Source organism: Anguilla rostrata, unplaced genomic scaffold (genome assembly GCF_018555375.3).
Source record: "Anguilla rostrata isolate EN2019 unplaced genomic scaffold, ASM1855537v3 scaf1083, whole genome shotgun sequence".
In the NCBI taxonomy this organism is placed as follows: domain Eukaryota; kingdom Metazoa; phylum Chordata; class Actinopteri; order Anguilliformes; family Anguillidae; genus Anguilla; species Anguilla rostrata.
The window spans coordinates 7,755-23,587 of NW_026986424.1; the positions used below are offsets into that span (position 1 = coordinate 7,755).

The 15,833-nt window shown below is 41.0% G+C and overlaps 1 protein-coding gene across 1 annotated transcript; it reads left to right on the forward strand.

Annotated features, from left to right (window-relative positions):
* The first annotated feature begins 313 nt into the window (after window positions 1-313).
* Window positions 314-15,591, forward strand: LOC135247137 (ribonuclease inhibitor-like). Its single transcript, XM_064320422.1, has 7 exons — window positions 314-336; window positions 1,257-1,433; window positions 2,231-2,404; window positions 8,171-8,344; window positions 9,437-9,598; window positions 10,422-10,468; window positions 10,699-15,591. The coding sequence occupies exons 1-7, from the start codon at window positions 314-316 to the stop codon at window positions 11,328-11,330; spliced, it is 1,389 nt and encodes a 462-aa protein (XP_064176492.1). The 3' UTR covers window positions 11,331-15,591.
* Window positions 15,592-15,833: the final 242 nt, after the last annotated feature.

Sequence of the window (15,833 nt, forward strand, 5' to 3'; positions counted from 1 at the left end):
GGGTCGTGCAGGTGAAGATTTGGCTGGTGTCGGTAAAATGTCCAGTGGGGAGACATGTTGTTAGTGGGATAGGCGGCAGGAAAAATAAGAATGAGAAGAAGAAGAAAGAGAAGAAGAAGAAGGAGAAAACGGAAAATCCCCTTAGTTTGGGGTTTTATTGTGTGGACATGTGAAGTTGTTTATGAAATCTGTCTGTTGAAATGGGGTCAGAATGTACAGAATTTAATGTTTTTAAGGGCTGAGTGTCTGTGGCTGTTGTGGTTATTTCTGTGGGGAACCCTGAAAAGTGCCGAACTCTCGGTGCTGTATAGGTATGGGGCATGCCCCCGCCAAGGCGTAACTTGGCATACCTGCCATCCCAGTAGCGCTTTATCATATGACAATATATGAGAGTTGCCAATAACCATGAATAAAAAGCTTTAATAGTGTTAAGAGGCAATCATTTTATTTACAACGCATGGCAAGATGGACTGGACACTATGCTATAAGAGAGGAAAGGACATGCACCTGAAGAGATTGTAAGATAAAACAAGGAACACAAGGAAATTGTGACTTTGTACGACTGGTGTGCCCTAATGCTTGAATCTATCATTCCTGTATGTGTTGCATGTCCTCCTGCAAGGGTTTACAGTGATGGTCCTTCTAAGGACTGTTTTATACTTCTGTGTAGTCTGCATAGTTTGCATGATTTGCGTTGTGTGCGACATTTGCAAATGGACAGAGCATTTATATGGCATGTTGTACAGGTACAGGTTGTGATTTTCCACCCACTTACAGATACCTTCAATTCCATATCTTTCATCTCCTTTAATAAACTTTTATACCATCCATACTGTATGTTACGGGAACGAGGCACAGACGAGGCAGACAGTGCTGGCAATATGCCCATGAAGTACTTTTATTGTGACAGCGGTATCACAATGAATGAAGACAGGGGAAAAGTGAAACACAAGTCGAGATCAAGCTACTCAAATGTTGGGAAAACAAAAGTGCTAGGGAACTGCAGGCGGGTTAGGGTGGTGCATCTTGGGGAACGGAATTCAGGCCACAGGGAGGGGCACGTCCGAGTCAGCCACAGATTTAAAAAAAAAAAAAAAAACGAGAATCTGACTCTGTTAGTCACTCAGTGAGGGGAAAGCCAGCACACCCCTGGAGTGAGACCATGAGGCCCATATGGGGCCAGCAGCTACTCAGGCAAAGGGGAAAGTGGTGTGAAAAAGAACTGGTATGCTGCCGGTGGCCTGACTGTATCTCAGGTCCAGGTCTGAGTGCGGGGTGGAGGTGCTGAAACTCAGCCCTGTCCCTCCGGCGCTGTCCAAGTCTGAGTGTGGATTGAAGGTTCTGAAACTCAGCCCTGTCCCTCTGGTGCTGTCCAGGTCTGAGTGTGGAGTGGAGGTGCTGAAACTCAGCCCTGTCCCTCCGGCACTGTCCAGGTCTGATTGTAGATTGGAGGTTCTGAAACTCAGCCCTGTCCCTCTGGTGCTGTCCAGGTCTGAGTGCGGAGTGGAGGTGCTGAAACTCAGCCCTGTCCCTCTGGTGCTGTCCATGGTGCTGCAGGCTGGCCGTTGAGACACAGGTGAAGTGGAGCAGAGTCGCAGCTGATGGCAGGGAGGGGCGGGGCTCCAGAGGCCCTCACCCCAATACATATATGAGCATGTGCATTACTTCCTGTTTCTGAAGTGAATCTGCCTTTAGCTGTGTGTTACCTTGCAGTGCTGTGGGAAGTTTGTCAGAGAAAACCAAAAGGAAATAAGCAAAGTCACTGTCCACTCTGAAAAATGTGTGTTGCCTTTTGCATCTTTACTTTTGGTGGTGGTCAGACATCCTACAGCACTGAAAACTAACTCGCTGTCCACTCTGAAAGATGGCAGCTGCACGTCTAGTATGGAATGGGAGGGTTAAGCCCAGAGAAAAGATCATAGGAAAGGTAGATGAGCCCTTTGCCCCAATTCAGAGAACTTACAGTATAAGAAAAGGGGACATTTGGGTCAGAATTACATCTGTAGAACTGTCAGAGTTCAGTCCAGCAGGATGTTTAATTTAATCAGGTCCAAAATACTGCAGTTGGAGAGTGTAGCACAGACATCTTCCTCAGAGCATCATCAACCTTAAAATCCTCAATTTCACTCTTCATCGCTGAACACTGTCATTGGCCCATTTCCCATATTAGATGCATGCTTCAAGTATACCTAATATAATAATACTATAATATATGAACTCTTCTTTGCAGACTGAACAAATGTAAACTCACACAGAAGTGCTGTAATATTGTGGCCTCAGCTCTCCAGTCATCAAACTCACCCCTGAGAGATCTGGACCTCAGCTACAATAACCTGGGAGATTCAGGAGTGGAGCTACTCTGTGCTGGATTGAGGAGTCCAAACTGTAAACTACAGAGACTAGGGTGAGTAGTGGTGTGTACTGTCTGATCTTAACTAAATATAATTTGTGATTATGGTTCTATTCACTGAAATATTAAAAAGCTCTTGCTCTCTCAGTTTACTCCTCTGTCCACCAGCATTCTTTCTTTGCCCATATATACCTTACTCCTCTATCACAACAAGCAAGTAAAAGCAGGATAAAACCTTTTGAGTGTTGCCAGGTTTGTGGTTCTGAACAGAATGTAAGGTTTCAGTGGAGTCTGTAGTATCAGGTTTGTACCTGTGTGTGCTGCAGGATTGTGGTGTTTCTGAAAGGATTGTGAATAAAATGTTATTTTATTCTTCTGGTAAAACCAGGCATTAACTCGCCGGCAGGGTATGTGTGTACATCTTGGTGGGAGAGTGTCCATCTGAACAACATGTGAGCTGCTGTTTAGATGCAGTGTTACATCGTTTAGTTTAGTCACTCTTCTGTGGTTCCAGTCCCAAGTCATAGGCTGGATATTATACCACTGTAAGCAGACATGCTGTGTGGAGTACCTGATTCAGAGATCCATGTTCTGGCTCTAGCTCCTATCATCTAAAGGATAACATCATTTACAGGAGTTTTTCTTAGATAAGTATTCTAATAACTTTCAAATGCCCCCACTTATTACATTTTTTGTGCAGTTTATATTACTCCACAAGGTCTAGCAAACATGTTGATAAGGGGGTTTAAAAGAAAAAAATGACTTAATACATCAGGCTTTTATTGTCATTGTTATTATCATTGTTACAATAATAAATGTAACACAATAATTAACCTGTTATATTCGCAAAAGCTGCGAGGATAAAATGAATGGATGGATTATAGGGCAAGGACACGCAGAAAATATGTGCAATGTGTGGAATTTTCAAAAGACACCGCGCTTTTAAAAATTTAGTGTCTACCTGCAGTTACAGTCAGTGGCAATAATCAGTTGTGGTGTTCTCATACAGCCACTAGATGGCAATGCAGTGTAAATCTAGTTGATGCCATAGTAAAGTTGCATTGCTGGGAGATCGTGCCAGATGAACTGAAGTGTGGCACAGCTCGTACACGGCTGTTGGCAGCTACAATATCACAGGTCTGACTAATAATATCATGACTGGTTAGATAAAACCTTCATGTTATTTTATACACTGGTTTATATATTTAAGTTGTTTGTGGCAGTTTGCTGCTTAGTTCCTCACTGGCTCCGCTTGCTAGGTTGGGTCATGAAGTAACGAACCCTCTGGAGTCGAGAGGTCCGCCGGCGGAGCTCGCCAAGATTAAATAAACTTTCGTTTCTATTTGGATGATTAACTTCACGAGTTGTTATCATACAGACGCAACAAAAACATTGACAGAGACCTTAGAATCTCGACTTTCCAATGCGCCCATTGACAAATAATATATATTGTTTTAAAAGTTCTAAATTTGATTGAAAAATTTTGACAAAACCATGTATGCTTTGTTAATCCTTACTCATTACTATGTGAATTTCGCTCAGCACGAAGTCCGCCCAAATCACGTTCACATGTTAATGACATTGTAACTACTCTCCATAGAAGGAGAGTAGGGGAGGGGCGATGATCCATGTGAGAAATGCCAAGCCTGCGAAAGTAGGATAGAATGTCAAAGTGTAGCCTAATTCACATCTTTTGAGGTAAACATTTCGTTTAATTTTGGAAAATGGTCCGTCCGGAAGCCGACATTGATGAAGAGCGGCGTCATTTCGAACAGCGAACTGATCCAGCTGAGGATCAACTTCATGAGTAAGTATATTTCTTATGATCATATTGGTAAATATGTGTACTGTATTGCAACGTATCTCTGTGTTTGTAGGAATATCCAGCAATATGCGCGTTTGTAAATTCCCACACTACGAAGGATTCAAACTATTGCATCTCAAAATTATAGGCTACCTCTCTGCGTCTGGTTGTGTTAGAAGTAGCAGGTAGACTGTATTTTTTTCGATCATATTGGTAATAAATAGCCCATGCTTGGCGTGTAGTGGCGTGGCTAGGTTTCTAAAACTTATGTCCTGGCACAATCGATATTAGCATACTGTAAGTAAATTCGGGAAATAGCAATATAATAACCACTTAGCTAAACAGACCTAGCCTACTTCAGATTGAGGCATTGTTATTGATGAGTTGCATGTAGTTGAGCTGGAATATCAATGTTTATTTAGTTTAGCTAATGTTGTTTCGTTGATAGCTTGCATTATTTGGAAATGTGTGCTGTAGCCTATTACATTCTCTGTGTTTGTAGGAATATTCACTAATATGTGCGCTTGTAAATTCCCACACTACGAACGATTCTAACCATTGCTTCTCAAAATTATAGGCTCTCTGCGTCTGGTTGTGTTTGTTTGGTTCTTTGTTTGTATATGATGTAACCATGTCACATTTCCTAAGTTTTGTTTTCATTAGTTAGTGGTTTGCCCCTTTTTTGGAAAGCACATTTAATTTTCACCTGTTGAAGGAAATGTGCTATATAAATAAAGTTTGATTTGATGTCACATTTCCTAACAATTTTGTTTTTTATCATTTACAGAGATGCTGATCAGGAAACACGGCCTAGTTCACCACTAGCTAAGAGGCCATGCAAGCGTTGCAAGAGTACACCAGTCTCATCTCATCTTCCATGCGTATAGTTTCCTTCAATAAATGTTCTAAAATCAAAAGATGTCTTTGTTTCTGTCTTCTAAATGGCTCACTGAGTCTTTGTCTTAGTGGTGGGGAGGCATGCAGCCAGGTGTGAATAGCCTACTTAGCTGGCAGGTCCTCCTACCCAATGCATATTCATTACAGAAAAGCCATTTGCCCTCCCATTCTCACCTGGTGTTGAAAAATAGTAGTCACAACACTAACTTTTAGCAATTTATTTTATATTTCTCATTGGATTTGCTAAAATATTTTGTCATCTTTTGATACCCAAGACCTTGATGAACACATTTCAGTGACCAAAAATCTTAGTCACAATTGTTTAGTGTGTTTTATTACAACTAGAGCCCGACCAATTTATCGGTTTGGCCGATACATCGGCCATTATTTGACTTTTTTGAGGACATCGGGATCGGCAGTTATGCAGCCGATGTGTCCCGATTTTTAAATAAGTATAATAAACAAAAAAACATTGATTATTTATCTGTACCTGTCTGTTCGAACGTTGTAATTGCTATGTACTTGAATTATCCAGTAGAGGGAGCTCTAATACAAGTGTGAACTACAGCAGCTGACGCGCTACTTCTGTAATAAGACGTTTGTCACTCGTGCCTCATCCAATATTATCCACTGCAAGAATTGTCTGCATAGATTCGATTGCCGCAATAAAGGTATGTATATTTAGTGAAAGTTTTTAATTAAATGCGTTTATACGACCACTATGTTTATCAATCCTCATTATCAAGCGAGCGAGCTAGCTAACATATTTGGTTCACTTTAGCAAGCTAGCTGGCTAGCAAGCCTTTATGAAGTGGCAGTGAGCACATAAGCAACGTAGGATCTACATTTCCAGAGGACATCGCTGTATTCTCAAATAAATAACCAGCCAAAATAAAATGGTGATTGAATGCATCACACATTTGTTTTTTTAAATCTGAGATAATGATATTAGCTACTATATGATGCTGTGTCAATAGCCAACGCGTTATTGCAAGCCAGTGTGTCATCTAGTCATGCGTCATCGTAGCAAGCTAACCAGACAGTAAAAAAGCCGATAAAACACTTCTAACGTGGATCATTTTAAGCCATGTTATCTAGCTTTGTCGTGATAACATGAGAGAAGAATTGCTGTTGGAGAAGTGAATCAACCAACACTTAGCGCGCGTAACCTGCACGAAAGCGCATTGTAGTTTTTTTCACCACCGAATTCTTATGGGCAATCCTCATGTTCCGTATTTCATCCAGTCAATTTAGTTTCATCTAACGTTACACTTGATTCACTCATTAGCTCCGCTAGATAAAGTCTTACTCTTTGAGATCATGTAGTAGGAATAAAATAAGAAAATATAATTCATTTAACTTACTGAGAATAAATAATAAGAAATAATGAGGCTATGTCAACAGCTAATGCGTTATTGCAAGTGTGTGTCGTCTAGTCACGCGTCAGAGCGCATTGTAGTTATTTTCACCACCGAATTCTTATGGACAAGGAAGCTCGCTAGATAAAGTCTTACTCTTTGAGATCATGTAGTAGGAATAAAATAAGAAAATATAATTCATTCACTGAGAATAGATACTAAGAAATAATAACAAATTAATAACAACAATAATAATAATATTCATAAAAATACATGTTTGAAACTGGAAAACTGTTTTTTTAATTAATTTTTTTATAGATGGCTGGAAAAGAAAGGAGTAAAAGCAACGTGTGGAGTTATTTTGAATTCACACCACTTGAAGATGGTGTTAATATATATATATATTTAATTTAATATCTTTTACATTTTTTATCTATCAAAAAGTTCTTTGTGTGTTTATTTTTATTTATTTGTTTGCTTATAAGTTAAATGTTCTCAAATATAGAAACTTTGATAAAATATAAGTTTTTCAAATTGATTTGAAAATGTTGCACTTTTTGACAAAATATCGGTCAAAACACCGGTAATCGGTGGGCTAGCACTCTCCAAAATCGGGATCGGCATCGGACCCAAAAATCTGGCATCGGTCGGGCTCTAATTACAACATTCCTGTGCATGTTCAAAACTACTGTTTACAGTTTGTGTGATTTTAGAGCAATTTGTAATCCACATATGATTATGACCTACTTACTGCTGCCATATTATTGTAGCTGAGTTTGTGCTGAAAACAGAGATATGAAACACTTTGGAATCACTGCATATAAAGTTGATGAAATTTACACAAATGTCAGAGCACGGCACAATCACCAGTGTGCCTCATTTTACCCTCAGACCCCAGAGGGTTAAGGTAGGTTGGGCTGGCTAGTAACTAGCTAACTCGTGCCTGTGAGTCAAAGCGAAAGCTGAACTTAGAAGAATGGCAACAAGTGAAAATGGTAAACAAATGATATTTGCAAAGTGAATATTTATTATCAAATAATTGTGTTATGTAACTACTTTTGTATTTTCAAAGAATGAACTAGCTGAGGTATAACAGTAAACAGCTGTCATTGCCATGGTAACCAACCGATCCTCCTAACAACCACATTTTAAACAGCGTCGTCATATAGTTACCGTCACGTTACTTTGGCGAGAGGTAAATAAGGAAGAGAGCAATTTTGTATTGAATGCTGTTTCATTTCACTTTAAAGAATATTTTTAAATTAATGTAAAAAACAATGACAGACTGTATAATTAGTTAAACTTAAATTGTTTGATAACTTGATGGTTACATGATTAGGAAGAAAATATCATGATAACAGTAATGTGTTTAGCTAATGAGTTCTACTTGTACATTAACAGTTATATTTATCTATTCATAGTGATGAATATTGAGCATCTTTGAAATGTATAGATGTTTATGAACTGAAGAACATGTCAGGTGAGGTAAAGTGCACCACAAAAATGCTGTTTTTTGTGTTTGCAGATTAAATTAATATGTTTGCAAATCAGATAAGTTGGTCACATGGAAAGGGTTATTAGAGCCCAGTAACTGCCTTAGACTTTTGTGGATTAGTCAGAATACTTTATGAACTTAATTTACACACACCCCTCCCTGTTTTTGTGTGTACATCTCAGGAATGTGTAGGTACGTAAATATCAACTTCCAAGGTGCACAGTGTCACAACTGTGAATTTGTGCGTGTTTGTGGTCTCTCCACAGGCTGGGTTGGTGTAATCTCACAGAGGGCTGCTGTGATGTTCTGGCCTCAGTCCTGCGTTCTCCTCACTCAGAGCTGAGAGATCTGGAGATCAGAGATAATGAGCTGCAGGATTCAGGAGTGAGAGCGCTCTCTGCTGGACTGGAGGACCCACACTGTAAACTGCAGAGACTGGGGTGAGTATAAACACACACCCCTTCAATAAATAAGGGCTACAATATGACTAAATACAAAACTGATGTAATTTCTCTAATGTGAAAACAGACACTCGACAGAACTGAAACAGCATGTTCATTCATTCTACAGAAGTGAATGAAGAAAATGAATTAGTCCTGAACTGTAGTGGGGTTTAAACTGAAATGTGTTTCATAATGACTCATTCCACATTCATGTTATTTTAGTTTGACACACACAGCCCTGTTAGTTTATATTATATTACCTTACATTTATTTGGGAGACGCTTTTATCCAAAGCTACGTACAATAAGTGCACACAAAAGGTAACTGTAAAAACTACAAAACACAGGTCCGATAAGATACAATACTTTGTATAGTTATTCATAGCCATGAACACATTAAGTCCAGTTCACACAGTGAACATTACTCTGACCTAACCTATGCTAAGTCAAACTAGGAGGCATTACAAGCAACAACATCTAGACAATGATACAAGGCACAATAAGTGCTGGATGGAGGTACATGTAACATGAGTGGCACAGGAGGTACATGTGTAGAAATAGGGGGATTTAAGTGATAGAAATGATATACAGAGTGGTGATAGTTAGATAGTTAGTGGTCAAGTGGGTGTATAGGATTTAATCATGTGCTGCAAGTGGACGAGGGCCATCCTGTTGGCTGCAGTGTAGGTGAGGGTCAGGACTTTGAACCTGAACCTGGCAGCGACTGGTAGCCAGTGGAGTGACCTCAGCAGGGGAGTGACGTAGGATAACCTGGGAAGGTTGAAAACAATTGAAAACAACGTGTGTAAGGTGTGTAACGCACTGCTATGTGTTTGACACACACTGCCCTGTTAGTTTATATTAATGTGTCAGGTGTGTAACACACTACTATGTGTTTGACACACACAGCCCTGTTAGTTTATATTAATGTGTAAGGTGTGTAACACACTACTATGTGTTTGACACACACAGCCTTGTTAGTTTATATTAATATGTGTAAGGTGTGTAACACACTGTTATGTGTCTAACACACGCAGCTCTGTTAGTTTATATTAATGTGTGTAAGGTGTGTGTGTCCTTCTCTCTGCAGGCTGTCAGGCTGTAGAGTCACACAGAGAGGCTGTGATTCTCTGGCTTCAGCTCTGTGTTCAAACCCCTCACACCTGAGAGAGCTGGACCTGAGATACAATCACCCAGGAGACTCAGGAGTGAGAGCGCTGTCTGCTGCTAAATTGGACACACTCACACTGCTGTAAGTACAGAGAGTTTCCATACTGCAGCACACACACACACACACACACACCTGAGAGAGCTGGACCTGAGATACAATCACCCAGGAGACTCAGGAGTGAGAGCGCTGTCTGCTGCTAAACAGGACACACTCACACTGCTGTAAGTACAGAGAGTTTCCACACTGCAGCACACACACACACACACACACACACACACAGGCACGCACACACACACACACACACACACACACACACACACACACATATACACACTCACCTGAGAGAGCTGGACCTGAGATACAATCACCCAGGAGACTCCGGGGTGAGAGCAGAGTCTGCTGCTAAACAGGACACACTCACACTGCTGTAAGTACAGAGAGTTTCCACACTGTACCTCACACACACACACACACACACACAAAAGGAGTTGGGGGGGCATGGAGGGCACTGTACAAACCAGTGTTACCCAAGAGGGTTGGCGATCTCCAGTGGAGGGTGCTGCACGGGATCACTGCAGTAAAGAAGATGTGGTTGTTGTAGTTAGGGGTTTGATCAGGGACACAGTGATGATGGAGTTTCAGATTTACAAAGCAATGGAGAACCTGAGGGTGTTTCAGAGTGTGTGTGTTATAAGGGTGTTTTATGTTCAGTGGAGGGAGGGGAACTATTTTTGCACATGGAACAGGGTGAGGGAATGGAATAAGTTTCCTTTGTGACAAATTTGTGTTTTTCATGTGATCTTGGTTTTGTGTTTTATTGTGTCTTTGTTTTTATTTATGTGATGTCATTGGTGTGTTGAGAGTGGAAATAAAAATTCAAAATTCTGTTCTGCTGTTCTTACAGTGTTGACCATGGAGGAGAGAACAGGACCAATCCAGGACCCAGGAAATGTGAGTGTGTACTGACACAGAACACTTTCCATAGATTCCAATACACTGCTGTTTGTGTGTGTGTGTGAGAGAGAGACTTCTCTCTTACACACATAAACATACAAACAAAAATACACATGTACACAAACACACACACAGAGGTACTATGAGAGCTCTCTCTCTCTCTCACACACATAATGAGGTGAATATTAATAATGATAATTAATCTCATTAATGTCTCTGGTGTGCAGACTGCTGTCAGTTCACACTGGATCCAAACACAGCGAACAGAAAGCTGTCTCTGTCTGAGGGGAACAGGAGGGTGACACGCATCTCGGGGAGAGAGGAGCCATATCCTCATCATCCAGAGAGATTTGAGGTCTGGTCCCAGGTTGTGTGCAGAGAGAGTTTGTGTGAGCGCTGTTACTGGGAGGCTGAGTTCAGTGTGTCTGAGAGGGGAGAGGTTTATATAGCAGTGACAGATAAAGGAATCAGCAGGAAAGGACGGGGTTCTAACTGTGTGTTTGGATGGAATAAAAACTCCTGGAGTCTGTTGTGCATTAAATACAGTTATTCTGATAAACTCTGTTACTCTGTCTGGCACAATAAGAACCAAACAGACATACCTACCCTCACCTCCCCATACTGCAGAGGAGGAGTGTGTGATGATGATGATGATGATGATGGTAGAGGAGTGTGTGTGTACAGGGTAGGAGTGTGTGTGGACCGTCCGGCCAGCACTCTGTCCTTCTACAGCGTCTCTGACTCTGACACACTGACCTTCCTGCACAGATTCCACATACACTTCACTGAACACACACCCCTCTGTGCTGGATTTAGAGTGTGTGACTCCTCCTCAGTGTCCCTCTGCGCACTAAAGTAGAGACACACACACCACGCCCATATACCCACTCACACACACACACCACACACACTCATATACACACACACACACACACTCATGTACACACACACACACACCACTCACACTCATATACACATACAAACACACTCAATCACACACTCACACACACACATTCAGATACACATAGACACACACACCCACACCTACACACACATCCACACACACACACACATATTCTCACACACACCCTTGCTCTCACACTCACACTCATGCACACGCACTCACATGCCTACGCACGCACACACTCCTGCACACACACTCACACTCTTATACACACATACACACTCTCTCACACCCAATCACTCACACATCCAATCACACACATTCACACACACACCTACACACATGAACACACACAATCTCGCACACACAAGCACACACATTCACCAGTGCACTCTCACGCGCACACACACATGCATGCATATGTACACATGCTCATAACCGTATACTCTCTCTCATACTCAGTCACTCACATACACACACCCTCTCTCTTACACACACACACTGACATCCACACACATTCACACAAACCCATGCACACACACAAACTCATGCACTCACGCACACACACATACATGCGTGCAGAGATACGAACACGTGTCAACACACACACACTCCTCAGTGTCCCTCTGCTAACTGGAGTAGAGACACACACACATGCGCGCACACACAAACATGCACACACATACATGTGCGCATACACACTCGAACACACACACACACATATATATATATACACACACTCATGTACACATACACACACACACACACTCAATCACACACTCATACACATATATAGACACAAACACTCATATACACCTAGACCGTCACACACCCACACCTACACACACACACACACTCACACATATATAAACACAAACACTCATATATAACTCGACCCTCACACACACACTCACACACACACACACACACACATATATACACATACACACACACACTCACACATATATATACACACACTCATATGCACCTAGACCCACACACACGCACTCACACACCTACACACACCCTCTCTCTCTCACATACACTCCATCACACACACACATACTCTCACACACATCCTTTCTCTCTCAGTCATGCACACGCACTCACAAATACATACACTCATGTTTACTCATGCACCCGCACTCACACACCTACGCACGCACACTCACTCACACCCAGTCACTCACGGACACACACACACGCGCATGCAAACATACACACGCTCATATCCGTATTCACACACACACACACACACTCTTTCTCTCACTCACACACTCACATACAGTATACAGACACACACATTCGCAAACACATGCACACACTAAGGCTGTCAAAAGTGCCGTGAAATTGAGTTTGAATATTAGCTTTGGTAATTAGTTAGCGTTCTAATATATTTGAATATCATTTGCCTGCAATTCACAGAAATAAGCTGCTTATTGTTGGGTGCAATATGCACGTGACGCTCCATCTAAACTGGCCTACGCATTATTTTCCATAAGCGGGCAGTAGAATAGAGGACATCGGTAAACTTTCATACTAGGTTACTACATCTGGGGCCTCATTTATAAAACGTATTTTAGATCAAGTGTGTGGCGCGTACATAGAAAATCACATCAAAGTAGTGATTTATAAAATTTCAACATGAATCGATTTGACCGTGGAAACGGTTGTGGCTCTACATCAGGTCTTCACTTTACGTATGCACGCAAGTTCATTTTATAAATGAGCCCCTTGCAGTTTCTATAGCCTAATGCACAAATGAATAAAGCACTTTCTTGTGGATGTAATTTGCCACAACTCGGCATTTATTAATCACAATAATAGGGAAATGATTGTTTATAGGAAATGCTGTTTATTTCTTAACACAAAAACTATTCAAATGGCTAATACCTGTAGTCTAAAACAACAGAAATTACTTACTCTGTTTAGTTTGTTTAACTTCTTTCATCATCCAATTTTATCAAAATCTTCAGAACAGAAAGGAAACATAGCCTGCCATGGGAACATTATTTAGCCTAAAATTGTTAGCTGACCAGTAACGTTAGCACAGGAAATGAACTTTGCATGCATGAACATGATTCGCCGCATGAAATTAAAGCCTGTATATTTATGTTAATTACAAAACGCGGGATCCAAACTAATATTCGAATGCTCATATTTAGGTTCGAACTTAAAAAAAAAAAAAAAGATTTTTGAATAGTTTTCGAACTTCGAATATTTTTTGACAGCTCTAGCACACACTCATGCACTCACGCAAACATGTGTCAGTGCACACACATTCTCATTCCCATACGCACGCACACATACTCATGCACTCATGCATGCACACACATGTATAAACACACACATTCTCTTACCCATACGCACACACACATATACTCATGCACTCACGCATGCACACACATGCATACACATACATGCGTGCACACACCATATACACATGTATACACAAACATTCTCATACTCATACATACACACACACACATGTATAAACACATTCACAAAGGCACTCTCACACACATACACATACATACACTCATTCTCTTGTACGCACACACACTCAAATACACAGTCACACACACATTCACACAAATGCACACACACACACTTTCTCTTAGCCATACACACACGCATCCATGCACACACACACATACTCATGCACTCAATCATACTCTCACACATGCACACACACAAACATGCGTGCACACGCACACACATACACATTCTCTTACCCATACACACATGCAACCTGGGCACACACATACTCATGCACTCACACACATACACTCACACATGTTCACATCCACAGTCACTCCCACAAATGTACGCATTGTGACGACCTGGGCTTAGCTATCCCAGCGCCCCCCCACTTACCCACGCCCATTTAGACTGATTACCTCCCCGGTTTCCGCTGTTACATGGTCCAGCCAATAAAAATATGGTGACAATGTCAAAAATGGCGGCGCACTATGAGTTGGAAAAATGGTCGGTCCGCAGCTGTAGCTCCGAATCCCTGTGTTAAGCAACGCAAAGTTTGAGGTAGTAATCGTCCCTCATCTAACACGGTTTTAGCTGCGGGATCTCCTGGCGCAATGCGATTTCAACTCGCCGTGATCTTGAGCTGGTTGTTTTTCTTTCTTTCATTCTAAAACAAGGAAGTAGGTTGCTGACGTGTGACCGGCGAAATCCAAATCCCGGAGTGGATTATAACTTGCCGACTGGCAAACTGTGACTCACTGAACGTCCTTTGTGGGTTTGATTTGTCTGAAGTTGTATTGTATGTTAGGAGAGAGACCTGACTGGCACCCCAATTTTTTTTATTCAAACCGTCAAAGCATGCATGCACACACATTCAGAAATTCATGCACACAAACACACTCTCACCCAATCACACGCACACACACACGTCGACACACTTGCAACCTTCCTTGACCAATGCCTTACCAGTGCAATTTCAGCTGTGCCCAATATTAACCTCAGTACAGCTTAACCCCTGTACATGAGAGTATGATCTTTTAGCAGGTTTGGGTTAAGCACCTGCTGTCTAAATATGATTTTATTTTTTTACATTTTAATACATTTATATTGCAAATGTTCAAGGGGTGTTTATGTACTTTTGATTATTAAAACATTAATACAACATTGAGAGTAATAATGCCAAAAGATGGCAAGGTAAAATGTTTTTGAAGTAATAACTCTGTCTCCTGTATCTGCATCTTTTTTAGAAGAAGCCAGTGGTGAACTCCTCCACTTAAATGTGCATTTTACTAGTTTTTACAGTTGCTTTCATTCATTTTCACAAGAGTTCCAATGTGCAAATTTCTGTGGGCAAATGCAGCTGATAGGGAGAATGCAGAATGATCACTGCAGTGTACTTATTTCCTTTCATTACTGTAAACAATGATGGATTGAGTTTCCTTATTAATTCTGTTAGGATTGTTTTTTTGTTTGTTTTTTTCCCCTTTAATTTTCTGTATTTTCAGACAATAATATGCAATGATTAAACCTGAATTATAAAAATATCAAATGTTTTGCTGTTGTGATTTATTATTGTGTGATGTATTGAACTCCTGTGACACAGTAGTACTTATTTCATATTCTGTATGGGATTATGTTTGGGCTCAATATGAGTAGATCAGCATGGGGCTAAAATCTGCAGTTGAAGCAATGACATTCATCTACAGTAGTGGAAATAAAATCCATTATAAGAAAAGTTGTGTAGTGTCTGATGAATGCTTGCTTCTGTTACTGTAGTGTAACCACAACTCAATACATTTTGAAAAGTCACTGCTTGTCTATTGAGCTGGTATATTTATGTTACCTCTCAAATAAATGGTTTTCCTGTAGGTTTGAACCTGGATCTGCTGCACATCAGTTGAATGGATTAGACCACTAAGCCAAAATCAGGGCAGAAGTGTGGTTTGCATGACATCCAGTCTCTGAGATGTTCCTGAG

What these genes read in the sequence shown, in the direction of transcription:
- LOC135247137 (XM_064320422.1), top strand. Translation starts at nt 314, where the DNA reads ATGGGGCATGCCCCCGCCAAGGC. An exon ending in GGGCATGCCCCCGCCAAGGC is followed by an intron (nt 337 to 1,256) that starts GTAACTTGGCAT and finishes ACTGTATCTCAG; the next exon opens with GTCCAGGTCTGAGTGCGGGG. An exon ending in GTCCCTCCGGCACTGTCCAG is followed by an intron (nt 1,434 to 2,230) that starts GTCTGATTGTAG and finishes TCTTCTTTGCAG; the next exon opens with ACTGAACAAATGTAAACTCA.